The sequence below is a fragment of the Paramormyrops kingsleyae genome, chromosome 17 (genome assembly GCF_048594095.1).
Source record: "Paramormyrops kingsleyae isolate MSU_618 chromosome 17, PKINGS_0.4, whole genome shotgun sequence".
NCBI classification, from domain to species: Eukaryota; Metazoa; Chordata; class Actinopteri; order Osteoglossiformes; family Mormyridae; genus Paramormyrops; species Paramormyrops kingsleyae.
The window spans coordinates 1902598-1919528 of NC_132813.1; the positions used below are offsets into that span (position 1 = coordinate 1902598).

Consider the following 16931-nt stretch of genomic DNA (forward strand, 5'->3'; position numbering starts at 1 on the left):
GAGTGTTATAATAAACAGCGGAGTCTTAGGGCTGCCCAGCTCAGCGCTCAGGGGTTTTCTGTTACATCACCACTCATCCTAAATCACATCTACACTCTGCACACAACCTGTGAGCTTGTCAAACATATACATTTTGCCTACAGTGTCAGAAAAAAAGTACCAATTTGTACCTTTGAGGGTACAATTACTTGTCACTGGGGCTGACCCTCATGGGCCTGCCAATTGTACCCTATCTGTAGGTAAAGGTACAGAAATGAACTCTGAGGAATATTCTTGTACTATTGGAGGTATATTGTTGTTGTTTGTGCTGCGGCTAACAAAACTATACCAGAGCTGTATCCATTTTTCTGACAGTGCAGGACCATCCAGAGCAGTAATGCAGGGAAACTGAACATGAGAAACCTTCCCTCGCGGTCAGCTATAATGCCACCTTTGACGGTGGGGCTCCGAGCACAGAGCAGCTAAAACCTCCTATCACACCTGCCACATTAATGGAAGACAGGGAAAATGTAGTATTTCTCTCTGCCAACAGTAAAGTAATACTAACATCCGTAAGAAAGTCTGTTAAGACAAAGTCTCTTTAGACAGGGCAGTTATGTCATTTCTTGGTCTGTTTATATACAGCATGAGCATAAAAAAGGTGTGTTTGCATACTATCTGTTACAAACTTTACTTTCACTGCAGAGAGGAGAAAAACACTGTGGTCACATACTAGCTTCCTGTAACAGTATTGACTGAGTGCCTGAAGAGGGTGTGAAGGGCTGAGACTGAGTGAAAGGCAGAGAGTCACAAAACAAAAACTTTAAAAATACTGCTTGTGGCTAAACTGGGGAAAACCCCTTTTCGGTCTTCAGTCATGACATCAGGTATAAATCGCTGTTTTCTAATAATGTTTTTTGGCTATCTTCAATTTTAAATATGCAGAACATTTGTAGCAATGCTGACATGATGGAATTAGACTGGGTTTGGAAAAAGGGGCTTCTTGTCTGAGAAATTAAATATTTTATTTGCATCATACAAAACATATATAGTGTTCACTTCATCTGCAGTAAAAAACATTGTTGATTTATAGCTTTTAAATTATTTACTTTAAACTGTTTGAAGTATTAGTTGATCACTAGTTTGGGGTTAATGATGTTGTAATGTATCACAACACATCCATGTAAAGGGCTTTGGGGTGACTCTGTTGTGAAAGGCTCTATATAAAAATAAACTGAATTGAATTGAATTAATCAGTATCCACCAGATAAGAATATTTAAACTGTTAAACCAGATATCTTCTATTATAGTCAGGTCCTGTCCCCTTCAGAGGTTCACTAAAGGTTAATGTTAAAAATATAATGTGCACACCAACATACTCTGTGTTCTGGGAATTCATGGATTTCCACCATAAAGAAGTTTTACTTCTTTATAAGTGACATCATTTGTAGCAACAACTGAGGCCAGGTAAAAGTCAAAGGTTACCATACCACCAATGAATGAAGACTTTGTTAGTACTATGACACAAGCAAGTTCTCTTTTTGGAAGAAATTACCTCTTTAAACTACGATAACAAAGACAAAAGAGGAAATGCAGACTAAATTAGTTTACCATCATTCTATTCTGTTCTTCAAAATTAATTGCATTTACAATTCATATAAGTGTTGTATACCTAAGTGTAATTTTCAATAAAGACACGTTTTTTGCATTCACATGAACTCCCAATATGTCATACAGCCTTTTCAAGACACAGAAAGGGCCCGAGTGTCTTTTCTCGTCACCATACTTTCCCGAAATCCCCCCATTATCCTACCTACAAGGTTAATGGCGATAAGAACAAATGGTATCGTAAAATATATCTTGGAAGGTGGAAGGATTGTTTTCTATTATTATTTTCAAGGGCGAGTTCATGAATCTAAGGATAAATACTTTGTAGTACACTATATTTTTATTTTAGCTATTTTATTTTTTTTATCTAAGATTACGCAGTATTTGAAAAAATGTTTGATCAATTAATTCAAGTATAAAGATGCCGGGGTAGCTGTCATTGCCCAGCAGAAGGAACGCGCCGTTTTACGGCGTCTCTCCCCCGCCTAGCGGACGGAATGCTAGCGTGGGTTTACGGTGGAGAGACGCCGTAAAACAGCGCTGAGAATAACCCACTGCCGTTATAGCTTTGGCAACAACGTACGCTTTGCAAGCCCCCTCCAGTCCCAAGGTTTTGGTTTTTGTTGTTATTAATATGGGCCGCTTGGTGTTAAACAACGACATTTTCCTCCAAAAAGTAGTTCTCAGCGATTAACCGTTAGTAGATTTTTTTTTCATTCTGCCTGCATATTGCTCAGACGGTAAGTTATTAGAGAGTCCGGGAATACAGTTAGCCCCTTTAGCTGCAGCTAACGAACCACACATAGTTTAGCCATCTATTTACAGGCTAAGTTATTTCACACTGCGGTGCTCATATACAGCTCTAGATAAAGACGTTGATGTTGATTAATTTTCGGATTTATTGTGATTGTGCAGCATTTTTAGCGCCAGAGAGCGGTGTAGCTATAGCTAATTTCGGCTAGCCTAACCGACTCTCTGCCCTCTGTAGTAACGTTTGATTTTTAATTTTTTTACTACGTGTATTTAACTCAGGGTTGCCAGATCTGTCGCTTTTGGACCGTCATGCTCACGCATGCATAACGGAAAATCGGAATGATTATAGGTTAACGACGCGGTAGAGTCGCTAGTTCTGCCTCTGCTTTCTGCCTCTTTGTAGAACAGTATCGGAAGTTTGAGCTGACTTCCTTGTAGACATACCTGTACTGTATATCGTGAAACTTTTGTAATTGACTCTCCTGTAAGTACTGTAATTCCTGTTAATCCTGTCAGATTTGTTACTGATGTCTTTTTCCATAACTGTTCTGATTGCCTCCAGAAGAAGGGGGGGGAGAAGATGCCTCCAAATGCTGAAGATGTGCGCAAGAAGTTCATCCTCGCCACGGTGGAGAACTTCTTTGGCCTGGGGTCGTCGTGGACCCGAGCTGTGGGCTCTCTCACTGGGGCACAGGAAATGGATAACTTTCTGGATGATGTCAGTGAATTTGTCCTGTCTGTGAACAAGTCTGGAGCAGAGCTGCAGGTGTCCAACAAGGCAAGACCTCTGCAGCTTTCTTTCACACAGCCAGCCTCATATCGTGCATGAGGTTCCTCCTGATGGGCTCCATGTGTTGAAACAGATTGATTCCGGTGACAGTGAAGACAAAGTTCTGGTGTTTTTCAAGTTGAGGCCCACTGTGATCACAGAGGAGAACGTTCACCGCAGCATCCTGGTCTCGTCTATGCTGGAGTCCCCCATTACCACGCTGTATCAGGCCCTGAGGCAGGTGTTTGTGCCTGTCCTTCTGAAGGTATGTGTTAAAAGCTGGAGCAGGTGCACCTTGCAGTACAGACAGGGTCTGTACAGCTAATGCATTAGTTTTAATGAAAATACCTGTTTTGTACTTTGAAAGGATGAGAAGTGGAGCAAGACCTTTGATCCCAACCTTCAGAGCCTGTTGAATGATTTAGAAGCTGGTCTGGGTGCAGTAGTTAGACAATCAGACCCAGAGGAGGTGGGAAAGAAGCATTTGAGAGAAGATTACTTCCTGGGTAAGGGCTGACCAAAACCATCCTTCTTATGGTGCTGAACTGATAGTTACCTAACTTACCTTAGTACTTTTTTATTTTTTGTTTTGAAAGTGGTTCTCTCTGGTTATCCTGTATCTGTTAGAGGTCTTCTGTCAGATTTCAATTTTCAGTTTTATCTGTATAGTGCATTTTCACAACATTACATTGTCTCAAAGTGCTTTATATTATCCCCGCCCAGATGCTGTTTGTAGCTGTTTGCTTTCTCGCTGTCTTGTTCCCTAGGTGTCCTGACCCCGGCTGATGAGTATCAGTACTGGGCAGACGTCTCAGCCACAGGACAGAAGACGGCTGCCAGTGACAGGGCGGCTCATTTCTCTGAGCTGCTTCAGCCCTTGGCTAAGGTACCGCCACCGGCTCATCTGTCACTCGGGTAGCTCCTCATTTTAACGTGGGTCGCTAAGACTTCTGTCTCGGGTCACAGGACTACAGCAGTCTGGAGAGTGTAGCCCTAAATGATGCCTTGGAGCTGGTGGAGGTCACCCGTGAGGTGGTGGATGATGTCTGGAGGCAGACTGATCACGAGCCGTATCCCGAGGCTCGCATGTGGCATCTACTGGATGTCATCGGTAAACGAGCAAACGGAGATGGTCTCTTTCACTATTCATCTGCTCTGTAAAATTTACATCGTGTTGATGCATTTATTAGCTATGATCTTCATATCATTTTACCGTAGTCAGTTTGCTGCCCTTGTTTGGTGTAGGAGACCATTCTGAAGTTCCGCTTTTCACCTTGTCACCAATAGGCCAGGCTCTGTGCAGTTATGTTCAGAAGAAGCTGAGCATGCTGAAGCTGTGGGAGGACCCTTTCCTCAACGTGAAGGATTGTCTGCAGTCTGGCGTTGCCATCTGTGAGCACTGGGTGGGGGTCTGTGAGCAAACGACGGGCCAACTCTGGAAGCGGTACACGCCTCACGAGTGGAGGGGCGACCAGCACCATCCCCAGCTGCCTCAGAGCCTGGCTAAACGCCTCAAAGAGGTTAGACTGACTATCTACCTGTGCACCTCTTACTGCACCTAAGGTTTACACACTGAATACCCCATGAATTCATTGGCGTCATTGGCTCTGCCTGTTACTGAGACTTGTGCATGTAATTCCTTTGATTCAGATTTTGACGATCCGTACGGTCCATGAGAAACTGCACCGGCTGCTGCCCCCCGGCAAACAGCCCCTGCTCTCGGGCCGCGCGTTCGAACCGTTCTCTGGCCTCAGGCCACTGCTGTACAACTCCTACACTGAGGTGAGGGATCGTGCCTCTGCTGTTAGGGGAGATCCCTCTTACAGCGCTTCTTGACGGCCCTTCAGCGTGTATTTCCCTGCCGAGCTTAATTGGGTCTTTATGTTTTTGCCAACCGGCCATTTCAGCCACTGTGGAAAGCGGCCATTTTACAGTTTGACCGTTCCATCGCCCCAGCTGAGCAGGAGGCGGCCTCCAAATTGAAGGCCTGGATTGGAGACGTCCAAGACAATCCTCAGCAGGTGCCATCGACCATGCACTCTCACCTTTACCTGTACTTCCTTTTAGGAGCTAGAGCACACATACAGAAATGTTTATTCATTGCTACTGGAAGAGTTTTAGTTCTAGTTTCTCTGTGATTAGTCTTTAACTGGTACCTCTTAGTAATATGCGAACATCCCAGCCGTTATAAAGGTGCTGTAGCTGAATTTTCTCTAATGACCTTGTTGTCTTTCAGCTCCTCCAAGCTTTTCAGAAATACCAGGAGCTTATAAAGAGGCCTAACATCAGCAAGGACCTCCTGTCTGAGAGGGAGACCTTACTTGCCAAACTGCTAGACTATGTCAAGGGTGAGTAACTCTGCATAGAGAATTATAATGAACGTAGTCGTGAGTTCGTGCGTGAGAGTAAAATGTGATGGTGCTTTTGTGGGTACAGGTCTGCACACTGATTTTGAGGGCCGTTGCCATGGCGCTCCAGGGGAGAAGACTGGCCCCCTGGCAGGGAAGAATCTGCCAGAGGTGGTGAACAACATTGTGTGGGTTCGACAGTTGCTTCTTAAGGTACTCCTTCCCTGTCTCAGGTACCCTGTCAGAGTAGAGTTTGGAAACTGCAAGTTTTTGAGTTCTCTGGTTAATTCAATGTGAAATTACATCTGTTTTATAAGATACCTAGAGCAATGGACCTCATTCTTTAAGCTAATTCCAAAGTTTGGTATTTTCTTAGTGTGTCCATGTTGCTGTAGTGTATTTCAGTTGTCTGTTTTGATGTCATACCACACGCAAGTGCTCAAATTATGCAGTTTAGTGGATCAGGGTTGCCAGGTGGATCAGGGTTGCCAGGTGAATCCGATGGCTTATCTCTCCCAGCTCCCAAGCAAAAACATGGACCGTCTGGGAGTTCCACAAAGACTGGGTTCAGAGACACTGGTTTAAAACGCATCGATTCGTGTTGTAGGTGGACGATTCTATTCGCATAGCAGAGGCCCTACTCTCTGACCTGTCCGGCTACCCCTCCTTGGTGAGGCTCTCCAGCGACCTTCAGGAGCAGCTGCGCGCCTACGAACAGGAGCAGTTCACCTCCTGGTCACGGGAGATCCAGACCGGCCTGTCTGACCCCAAATCTGGCATCAGGTGACCATGCGTTCTGCCCCCACTGATTCAGAATGAACCATGACGAAATGGTATTTCCTCCAACCAAATTGCACTTGGTTGCGTCAAGCTGAGTCAGCCACCAAAATGTGTGGTTTTAACCCGAATGTTCATTGCAGCAACACATGCGTAATAAAGCAAAAATTGCATTTTGGAGAAATTGCAATTTTGCAGTATCAGCCCAATATATGTTACAGTATGGGCATCAGATCAAACCAAACCAGTCTATAATTAGACGTTATTGAGTAGTAATGGTATTATTTATTCTTTACTTAACCTGTATTGCCTCACCACATACGTCAGCTACTTGTGTGTTGACAAGTGACTTTCTTTCATGGTTACAACTGGAAAGTGAGTGTTTCTGCCTAGAGCAGCCAGCGTGTCAGTTTAATTGTGAATCTCTCTTTTTCACCTTTAAGTGCTGTAATCAGATAAGTGGTATGTTGCAAGCAATCATTCTGTCCGAAGTGTCTCCCATTAAAGCAAACTCGTCTCTATTTCCTGTATAAAAAAACCACACGTCTGAGCGGAGTTTGGAGGATCTGGTTCTGAATGAATATGCAAGGCGAAGACCTGCCATCATTTATGTGCCACGGTGTGGGAGCGGCAGGTCACCTTACTGTGGCAGTTTGGTAAACCTGGCACCTTCCCTCCTCAATGCAGTCTGCAGGCCAGTAACCGCGTAATGGAGCTGGACCACGCCGACGGAAAGCTGAAGATTCAGTACTCGGACCGGCTGGTGACCCTTCTCAAAGAGGTCCGCCAGCTCTCGGCTCTGGGCTTCACCATCCCTGCCAAGATCCAGCAGGTCGCCAACACGGCCGATAGGTTCTACCGACAGGCCCTCGTCCTCAAGCAGGTAGTCTTCCGTTTCTCCAGCAGGGCCTTCTGACATCCAAAGAGGTGGTGGCCTTGCCTTAATGTCTTCTCGATTCATTGCAGGTGGCTCATTTTTACAACACAATAGACCAGCAGATGATTCCATCACAAAGGCCAATGATGTTGAATTATGCTCTCGCCTTCGAACAAGTGATCAAGGTGAAGTTGACTTTGTGTACGTTCCCTAATGGGGAAACAAGAATTAAAAGTCAGTTTTGACAGTGCACTCTTACTACTTTGCCTTATTGCACACTGGTGTTTAGCTGTGGCCTTTGTTTGTTTGGATTGCTTTCCCGGTGTAAAGCAGAATCCAAAGTCCCACTCACGGGAATCAGGGGGCAGACTTCAGATCACCTGGGACAACCCCAAGGAGCTGGAGCTGTACATCAGCAAGCTACAAACTGTGGCCGAGCGCCTCTCCGTGGAGAATCGGAAACTGAGGAGGCGGCACAAAGACTTCACAGAGAAGGTTTGGCGCTTTCGGAAGGCTGGTGGTCCTCGTTGGTGTTGCTGGACGAAATGCTCCATTCCTTCTAGGGCAAACGGAGACCGATGACGGTTGGTTGACACTCTGACCTTCGCAGGTGATGACGCTGATGAACATTGACCTGTTACGGCACCAGCAGCGGTGGAAGGACGACCTGCAGGACCTACGCACTGGGTTTGCCACTCTGGAGGCCCAGGTAGGCTTGGCTGAGCTGGAAGAGCAATGGCTTTGGTCATGGAGGAAGTTATGTATGGAAATGCTGCTTTAAGCCAGTGTTGAAGGAGAATCCCTGAGATATCAGAGTTGACAGAACAACATTCCATATGTGTTTGAATTTTACCCTGAGAGGGATCTCCAGTTCTCAGGGCTGTTGGGTTAGGGTTTGTATTTGTTGTGTAATTTTTTTTTGCTGAGTGAACAGCATCCTGATATTAACTTCAGGGCTTCCGTCCGGGAGACATGCGAGCCTGGAGACAGCACTGGAACCACCAGCTGTACAAGGCCCTGGAGCACCAGTACCAGGCCGGCCTGGAGGCCCTCAGCCGGAACCTACCCGAGATCCACATGGACCTCACCTTCAAGTGAGTTTAAAGAACCTGCGAATCCAAATCCACAGGCCTGACCCTGTGGTACAGCATGACATGCAGAATTAAGCACGGAAAACGATGGAGGCGGGCAGAGTAAACCCCTGCTTAAGGGAGATGTGATACAGGCCCCTGTGAACCTTGCTGAGATAAGTAGGATTCTTTTTGTGGCTCTTCTCTGGGGAATCCGGATATGTCTCTTGCACATTTTGTACGTATTTTGTGTGTTCCCTAAAACTGCGGCGTTTCCCTTTTGCCTTTCCAAGACAGGGGAGGCTGCAATTCAGACCGCCATTCGAGGAAGTGAGAGCCAAGTACCTCAGGGAGGTTAAAAGGTTTATTTCCATCCCCAACCAGTTTAAGGGCATCACTGAAGTAGGGGAGGAGCCTATTTTTTCCATAATGATTGACCGGAATGCCAGCGGCTTCGTCACCGTCTTCAGCAAGGCGGAGGACCTCTTCTCCAGGCTCACACAAGTGCAGGACAAGTTCAAGGTGCGTTGGGCCTGCCGCTGGTAGGAGGGAATGTAAAAGGCCTGGCTCCCCTTTTGGTATATGTGGAGAATTCCCGGCGTCTTGTCAGCATGGAGGGATTTTACTGCCGTGCCAAGAATAGTTTTTTTTTTTTTTTTGCTTCTTCAGTGATTTGACAACATGGCAGGGGATTCTCCACAGTCAGCAGAGCGTGCTATTTTAGGTAGGGGTTCCCAAACCCTGGTCCACGGTGTAGTGGAAGGGTCTTGGCTTTGCCCCTTTGCTTATTTGATTCTGTTTTGGTAGGAGGAACATGAGTTGGAACTGCTCATGTGAACCAGTATCTTTCTGACACTGTTTGGTGGAGCAGTGTCGTCAGCTGTGGTCCGTGGTCAGCGCTTTTGGGGACCCATTTAGAAGGCCAGTGTTTCTGACAGTCTGGAGCGACACCATTATGTTCCGCTGTTTTGAGTTTCGCTTCCCATAAGCCGCTCATACGCGCCATCAGCTTTTTGTGAGCTAAAGTCACAGTGGGCGGCCCAGTCACATTGGAACACCAGAAGGGAGCAAACTGGGAGCTGTGGCAATGTTCTGATGCTTTCTGCAGGAATGGGTGGTGCTGGGCCAGGTGGATATTGATGGTCTGGTGCAGAAACACCTCCACACCATGCATGACTGGGAGAGAAACTTCAAGGCCTTGAAGACTAGAGGAAAGGAGTCTGAGCGACTTCCCAGGTAACCCAGCGAAAAGGGAATCCACCTGTCTTTAAATGGTGCAGGACTCCCGTGCCAAATTTAGCTCAAAATTAACCCCAGGAAACATAACCAGAGAAATGAGTGTGTCCTTCCGTTTTTCAAAGGAAGTTTATTGAGGTCCCAACTTTGAAGGGGGTGTTTCCCTTAATCCTAGCCTGTATTCTGAATGGAGGAACTGAAAAACTTTCCTGTTTAGACATAAACAGACATAAAGGCAACGCACTTGGGCTGAAAACACATTAACTTTCCCTTTGAGCCTCCTCTGGCTTGGGGCAGACATGCAGGAGTCAGATATTTCAAAGCCCAGTTTGGCATGTGACCAGATAGCACGTTTCAGACTAAGGAATATCAGTGCACTCATCCAGCCACCATGAGGTATGAACTAAATAATCTCCTACGCCAGGGTTATTCAACTCACGGTCCTCCAGGTCCAAGCACTGCTGGTTTTCCAGCCTTCCTTTACCTGTCAGTCAGGTGTGAAGCCTCTGACCAATCAGAATCAGTAATTATTAAACAACTACCTGGGAGAACTGAAAACACGGCCTGGATTTGGAATCGAGGCCCAGAGTTGAAGAACCCTGTCCTACACTGTATGGCTGCTGTATGGTTAGGTGAGAATTCAGCAGCTTACACACACGCACACACACATATATAGATGACTGATACTGGCACCTAGTTCGGAAAGTAATTGTGCTTTTTTTTATTTTTTTAATTAATGCAGTAAAAGTGCCATAATCACCCAAACTCTGCTGGGCTGTTCTCTACCTGCTCTTATTGGAGTTTATCTCCTCAGCACTGAAAGAGTGGACTGTTTAACCATCAACTGCGAGCCTGTGAAGGCTGCCATTGACGATTTGATCCAGAGGCTGTTTGACGCTCTTCTTATGTCTCTGAGGAAATCTGTCCAGGGTAGGATACTCTCTACTTCTGTTTCTTATTCTCTTGCTTGGATGGATGGATGGATGGATGGATACTTTATTAATCCCGAAGGAAATTCAGGCATCCAGTAGCTCAAAGCACACAATAATAGACGTAATAATATACACGGTAATAGAATAAAACACAAGGCCTGTAGATAATGTGTCTATGGCGTGGGGTACAAAAGACTTCCTCAGTCTGTCTATTGAGCAGGACAGTGACGACATTCTGCCACTAAACAGACTCCTCTGCCTGGAGACTATGCTGTGCAGGGGGTGGCTGTCATTGTCCATGGTGACCATATGTGCCTGCGTGACTCTCATTCTGTCATTGCAGGTCACATGCAGGACATCGACAACTTCATCACACAAGCCGTGGAGACGCTGTCCGTCCGGCCGGAGAACATCGATGAGATAGGGGAGGCCAACCGTAAGCATGGACAACTTCTCGACAAGAAACCAGAAGTAAGCATTGTGGTGTTGCGCTCTGGAGAGATATTTACGTAGGCAATTGGATGGAGTGAGAGAGCCTCATGTTCACCTGTGCGATAAACAGTGTGGCTCGAAATGACCATATAGATATTCTTAATCTCTAAACATTAATGAATGTTATGATGACCTTAAAGTCTTGTATCTGCACAGGTTCTCGTGACACGTTTTGGGTCAAACATTCCCACAATTTTATCTGCAACACTTTCCTGGGTTGCAGATCCTGCCGCAGTTCCAGGAGGTGGAGGATAAGAACAGATTGCTGCGCGCGGTGGCGGGCGGGGGTCTCGACTCCATCGGGGCCCTGAGGGCTAAATGGGACAAATTCGAGCTCATGATGGAGAGCCACCAGCTGATGATAAGAGAGCAGGTAACAGGCCTGCTGCTCTCGCCACAGGGGCTGACCTGACCTTCTGCACCACTCATCTGCCAGTGCAGCATGTAAACTGTGTGGGGAATAAATACAGGGAAAGGGTTATGTTTGGCCGACCTGTGGTACCTCACTGCTATGGTCCACTCATTACCATCGCAGGCTATGCTTTGCAAATAAATCCTTGACTGTTACCATGTTTTTAATGGAGATCCTGAAAGATGGTGGAAACTCTTTAGACAGGATCATGACTACCTCAACTTTGCCCTAGGTGGAGGTCATGAAGTCCAACGTGCAGACTCGGATCCAGGCCTACCAGCAAGACCTGGAGAAGTTCCGTGCTCGCTGGGATCAGCTAAAGCCCAGTGATGATGTCATAGAGTCAGGCAATCTGGAGGCCCTTGAGAAATGTGTCCAGACCATCAAGGACAAGAAGGCTGAGTTTGATGAGCTGGAGACCACTCGGAAAAAGCTCATGTAAGGACCGCATGACCCCTCTGTTTTAAAATAACCTGAGACACTGGTGTGTTGGGCTGGCAGGTAGAGTTGGAGTATTTACCTGACATGGTGTCCTGCTCTTCTAGTGAGGACTGTTGCAGTTTTAACCTGGACCCACCTGACTTCTCACTGGCGCTTGAAACCATGAAGGACATGGAAGGTTTGTCAGAAATGTGGTCACTTTACGAGGAATTCCAGAGTGGCCTTCAGGAGATGGCTAAGGAAGACTGGATCACATTCAGGTAAGAAGATGAAAGGACGAATTTGCTTGAAAGCATCTGTGGTCACTTCCTATTGATTTGTTATTTTACTCTAGGAGTAAAACATACGTCTTTGAGGAGTTCCTGTTTACATGGCATGACAGGCTGCGGAAACTCAGCGATCACACCACTATGACAGTTAAACTCCAGCAGGAGGTCGACAAGTACAAGGTAGACCCTGCTTGCCTGATGACGGCACAGGAAGCTGTCCTCTGACCTTCCTCACACACCTGTTTCTCTAAAGACTATGCCAGTTTTGTTAGAGGTGGGTGATGAAAGCCTGAATTCCATCAAATGTCATAAATGTAGGTGCTGGTTCCGGTTCTGAAGTACGTGCGGGGTGAGCAGCTCTCCCAGGATCATTGGCTGGACCTGTTCCGCCTGCTCGGGCTTCCACGGGGCACCATGCTGGAGCGGCTGCTCTTTGCTGACCTTCTGAAGGTCACAGATGCTATAGTGGATAAAGCTCTTGATCTGAAGGTGGGTTCTAAGTACATTTAAAGCCAGTATTCTTTGTCTCAGAAGTACAGTTTCCTGAATGCTGATAAAGTGATAAACTAGAAATAGATATTTTTCTTTGTTTTTTTATTTTTATTTTATTTGAATGATTCTCGCATTTTTATCTTTGCACTGTCCTGGGTATGAGGGTAAACTGGATCCTGCCGTGCAGCAGGTTCTCCAACTTGCAGGGGAAAAATTTTTGGTAGGGTGGTTGCATTATAAGAATTTCGCTTATAATGGACAAACAATTTGGTCCCCAGGGCCGCTTTTAGCTGTAGTTTTGTTCGGCTATAACGGACATGCAGCTCCGCCTACAAGGCGTGTGGCGTGCCGGTGATATCCAGCGCAGATACGTAGTCGGGATTATTAATAGTCACGCATCTGGTCAGGTAAAGTTGGATTACTACTGTACATGTACAATATAATAATCTATACCACAAGTGTGTCTGCTGGGGTGTGGCATGAGTAAATGGTGTCCTGTAGTTGTGTTCTGGGCATACAGCAACTCTGGATATAACGGACTTTGGATATAATGGACTGTTTTGCCAGGTACCATGAAGTCCGTTATAACTGGATTTTACTGTAATAGTGTCTGTGTATCTCATGTGTGAAGTGCAGGTTCTGATAACTTCAGTGCTAGCAGCCAATTCAGGAAGCCCTCAGCATGGTCTTTCTCCACCAGGATCTGAACAACCGTGCACAGGCTGAGGTGAGCATCCGAGAGGCCCTGCGGGAGCTGGATCTGTGGGGAGCCGGGGCCACCTTCACCCTGACCGACTACGGAGACAGCCAGGGCAGGACCACCAAGCTCATCAAGGACTGGAAGGACACCGTCAACCAGGTGGGCGACAACCGCTGCCTGCTGCAATCCCTGAAGGACTCGCCGTACTACAAGGGCTTCGCAGACAAGGTGGCGCTGTGGGAGATCCGGCTGGCTGACCTGGACGAGTACTTGCACAACCTCAACGCCATCCAGAGGAAGTGGGTCTACCTGGAGCCCATCTTCGGCCGCGGCTCGCTCCCCAGAGAACAGGCTCGCTTCGTGAGGGTGGACGAAGACTTCCGGTGGGTGTGTTTGTTTTTAAAACAGGCAGCGATGTATCAACGGTTAGTTCATAGCCAAGATGGTGACCCTCTGCATCGCCTGCAGATCCATCATGGCGGACGTGCAGAGGGACTGCAGAGTGACGTCTCTGGCAGTTCGCGTTGGGGTTCGAAACGCTCTCATAACCATCCTTGACCAGCTGCAGAGGTGCCAAAAGTCCCTCAATGAATTCCTAGAGGTAATTCAGGGCTGAATTGTGAACATATGTCGTGGCTTTCCATTTTTCTCACCGCCTACTCCAACTGGTATGTCAAGTCTCCACGTTTCTTACAGTAAGTTCACGGTATGTATGAGTGATAAGCAGGAACTGACATGGGCTGCCGGTGGAGGCTTACGGTACGTGCCCAGGTGTGAATGATGCTATTTTTTAGGATTCTGTCTACTCAGAATCGACATCCTTGTCTTGTACTCTCCCATTTAATAGCTATTTTAAAGCATTCTTGTAATGAAAAGTACAATTCTATTTCTGCACTCTATCACTTGTGCTAGAATGGTTGAATGCTGTCCTGAGATGAATTGTCCCTGCAATGTCTGACTTGAAACCAGAAGTCTTTGAGTGAGTTTGTAACTTTAGAAAATGACATCTACACCTGCTTGTGGGTGACATCATGAGCATGTTATAGCAAAGACGGTGCAATACTACTCTTGTGTCTTTTTTTTCTGTCTCGGTTGTGGGGGGGGGGGGGGAAACTGAGAATGAGTAAAGATTTCATTTCCTGTTTTAGGACATATTGAGCACGCTTAGATATGCAGGCTGCCCATCTGATACGCAGTGAAAGCCCAGTCCATTGCAGGAAGTTCCCCGATACTCAGAAGCTTGTGCTTGTTTGAATCAATATGCTAAATTCTCCCCACAGTTAAACCCCCCTACCTATTCTCCCCCACTAATATGATTGGACAGTGGCTACAGCAGAGTCAGGGGGTGATGTCATGGGCTGATGTAGAACATCCAGCTAACGCTGAGCTTCCTTATGCGGCGTAGCGCCTCTGTCAGCTCGAGTGACGTGCGGCGCTGGAAACGGCAAGAGGCCAAGGAGCGTAGACGTATGACGTAAAGGTCCACGTTTTAGGCCTGCCCGTTCTCGTCGCCTTCAGACGTACCAGGCCTGAGTCATTCTGGCGAAAATGGAAGCTGAAAAGGGAGAATGCGGCTGACCATGTCCTTCGTCCATCCAGGAGAAGCGCATGGCGTTCCCACGTTTCTACTTCATCGGCGACGACGACCTGCTTGAGATCCTGGGCCAGGCCACCAACCCCTCGGTTATCCAGTCACATCTCAAAAAGCTGTTTGCTGGTGGGTTTCCGTTTCCCCCTTTAGGACACTGTCCTGCCATGCCCAGGAACATGGCCCTCCTTCCTACCTGGGTGTGTGGGTGTACGGATGGATAGAAATGATTCCCCCCCCCTTTTTTTGCCTGGGCCCAGCATGTCCCAAACAGGTCTTCCCATGTGTCATTCTTGATCCCCAGATTTTATTTTATCTGTTATTTTGTTTTGATATTGTGCCACATTTCGTTTCTCAGTGTTCCTGTGTTGTTTTGCTGTCAAACCCCTTTCCAGCCGCTTTTTATTGTTTCTCAGTTGAACTATATTTAGGGTTCAAGGAAATCCATTAGCAAAAAGACGAGATCAGTAAATGCATGGTGTTTCCAAAGTCAGTGGGTAATCGTGTTAAATAATCGTGACCCCAGTGTTGGCCAAAATAACCAGGATTTAGATTTTTTTTCTGTTTGCTGCTGTTATCATTGTCCAAGCTGATGTCATAAGAAGGACACTTTTTCTTGACTGGGGTTGGGTCTTTCTAAAATCCCATTGTTCATGTTCAGGGATCAGCAGTGTGGATTTTGACGAGAGTTTTGAGAACATTACAGCCATGAGGTCCCTGGAGGGTGAGGTGGTCTCCCTGAGGAACACAGTCCGCATCTCTGACGCTGTGGAGGTCAGGCTCTTGTCTTACAGACTGGTACTGGGTTCTGGGCGGTGCCCCTTCCCAGCCTGTGTAAGCGGCATGTGTCTGTCTGTTGGCCAGGTCTGGTTAAACAGTCTCTCCACTGAGATGAAGGTCACCCTGAAGCATCTTCTGTGCGAGTGCGTCACTGCGGGCAAAAGCGGCGAGGTGGATCCGGCACGCTATCCATCCCAGGTAATGCTCCGCATCTTCAAATACTTCATTACGTTTTCGTCAGGTGGAAACTTCTAGACTTCTAGCCGCCGTTCATTTTAATGCTGACGTGTCGAGTCTCAAACCGCAGTGTTGTTTTCCGGTGTTACTGTCAAATCAAACTGACATGCATGTACATATGGCCAAGCCAGCACACAGACAGGTTAGCAGGGTCGTGGTGGGGAGCTCCCACTGACCCTCACGGAAATTATGGTCTGTAACCCCATCCCAAGCAGAAGCTTTGGGACGTCCCCTTAAAATGAATGTTTCTGTAATTCAGTACTATTTATATGGAGAGATTTTCTCAGAATCTGCTCGTACCCTGATAGAGAGAACCGGAGGAGCCCGGTGAGATTCGCCACTTTGACCAGTACATGTGCTTCCTCTTCCTGTGGGGCTGTCAGCTCCTGTTGGCTAATGCTTTGGTCTCTGTGGGGTTGAGTGACCGATAAACAGTTCTCAAAAGTTTAGTTTAGAAGGGTCTGCTTCTAACTCTCAGTACAGTCCCAGTGAGGAAGGGTCTGCTTCTAACTCTTAGTACAGTCCCAGTGAGGGGGTCACCTCGCTACCAGAATTGCTGTCTGTTATGAATGGGGAAGGATGCTGTTTATGATTCAGGGTTAATTTTTACGACTCTGACTCATTTATTCTCCTGTGGTGTGATTAATTCTAGGTGGGCCTGAAGGTTTCTGTTTGGATTCAGTGACAGATTTACGATAGCGTGGTGTGGGGAGCGTGGTGTTCACACCCAGCCAGACTGCGTACAGCTCTGAGATTCGCACAGTAGCACTGTGTGGACACACTCTGGCGCTCGGCTCTTGAGCTCCGCTTTCACAACGGCTCCCACGCATGTAGGGTGACGGGTTTGAGTCCGCTTTCAGATCCTGTGCCTGGCCGAGCAGATCCAGTTCACGGAGGAGGTGGAGAGCGCCATCTGCAGGCAGGGCCTGCAGCAGCTGGAGGTGGAGCTGATGGCCAAACTGGCGCACTACACCAGCGTGGACAGCGCAGGTTAGCGTGCATCCAAATGCAGGCCTCGCTCCTGCAGACAGCGGGCGGTGGAAATGCCTGGGATTCACCTGGGAAAGGTCACTGCAGTGTGAAAGCTGAGTGAATTTGCAGGCCTGCCTGTCTGGTTCTTTCTCCAATTCCTCCACTGGTGGTGATTTTTGTAGTAGTGGTTCCCCCAGGG

At 47.1% G+C, this 16931-nt stretch overlaps 1 protein-coding gene across 1 annotated transcript in view; it reads left to right on the forward strand.

The window, feature by feature from the left end:
• The first annotated feature begins 2115 nt into the window (after positions 1-2115).
• Positions 2116-16931, forward strand: part of dync2h1 (dynein cytoplasmic 2 heavy chain 1) — a 78283-nt gene continuing 63467 nt past the window's right edge. Inside the window, exons 1-32 of the mRNA XM_072701748.1 lie at positions 2116-2327; positions 2903-3118; positions 3204-3374; positions 3477-3615; positions 3877-3995; positions 4076-4220; positions 4397-4629; positions 4760-4891; positions 5017-5130; positions 5346-5457; positions 5546-5670; positions 6065-6240; positions 6922-7117; positions 7201-7296; positions 7445-7606; positions 7722-7820; positions 8066-8205; positions 8475-8703; positions 9290-9417; positions 10232-10347; positions 10693-10820; positions 11065-11214; positions 11486-11691; positions 11799-11954; positions 12029-12143; positions 12282-12452; positions 13156-13538; positions 13624-13756; positions 14755-14872; positions 15405-15517; positions 15608-15721; positions 16621-16750. Coding sequence (XP_072557849.1) covers positions 2921-3118; positions 3204-3374; positions 3477-3615; positions 3877-3995; positions 4076-4220; positions 4397-4629; positions 4760-4891; positions 5017-5130; positions 5346-5457; positions 5546-5670; positions 6065-6240; positions 6922-7117; positions 7201-7296; positions 7445-7606; positions 7722-7820; positions 8066-8205; positions 8475-8703; positions 9290-9417; positions 10232-10347; positions 10693-10820; positions 11065-11214; positions 11486-11691; positions 11799-11954; positions 12029-12143; positions 12282-12452; positions 13156-13538; positions 13624-13756; positions 14755-14872; positions 15405-15517; positions 15608-15721; positions 16621-16750 — 4747 coding nt within the window. The 5' untranslated portion in view covers positions 2116-2327; positions 2903-2920. The remainder of the gene's footprint in view (positions 2328-2902; positions 3119-3203; positions 3375-3476; positions 3616-3876; positions 3996-4075; positions 4221-4396; positions 4630-4759; positions 4892-5016; positions 5131-5345; positions 5458-5545; positions 5671-6064; positions 6241-6921; positions 7118-7200; positions 7297-7444; positions 7607-7721; positions 7821-8065; positions 8206-8474; positions 8704-9289; positions 9418-10231; positions 10348-10692; positions 10821-11064; positions 11215-11485; positions 11692-11798; positions 11955-12028; positions 12144-12281; positions 12453-13155; positions 13539-13623; positions 13757-14754; positions 14873-15404; positions 15518-15607; positions 15722-16620; positions 16751-16931) is intronic.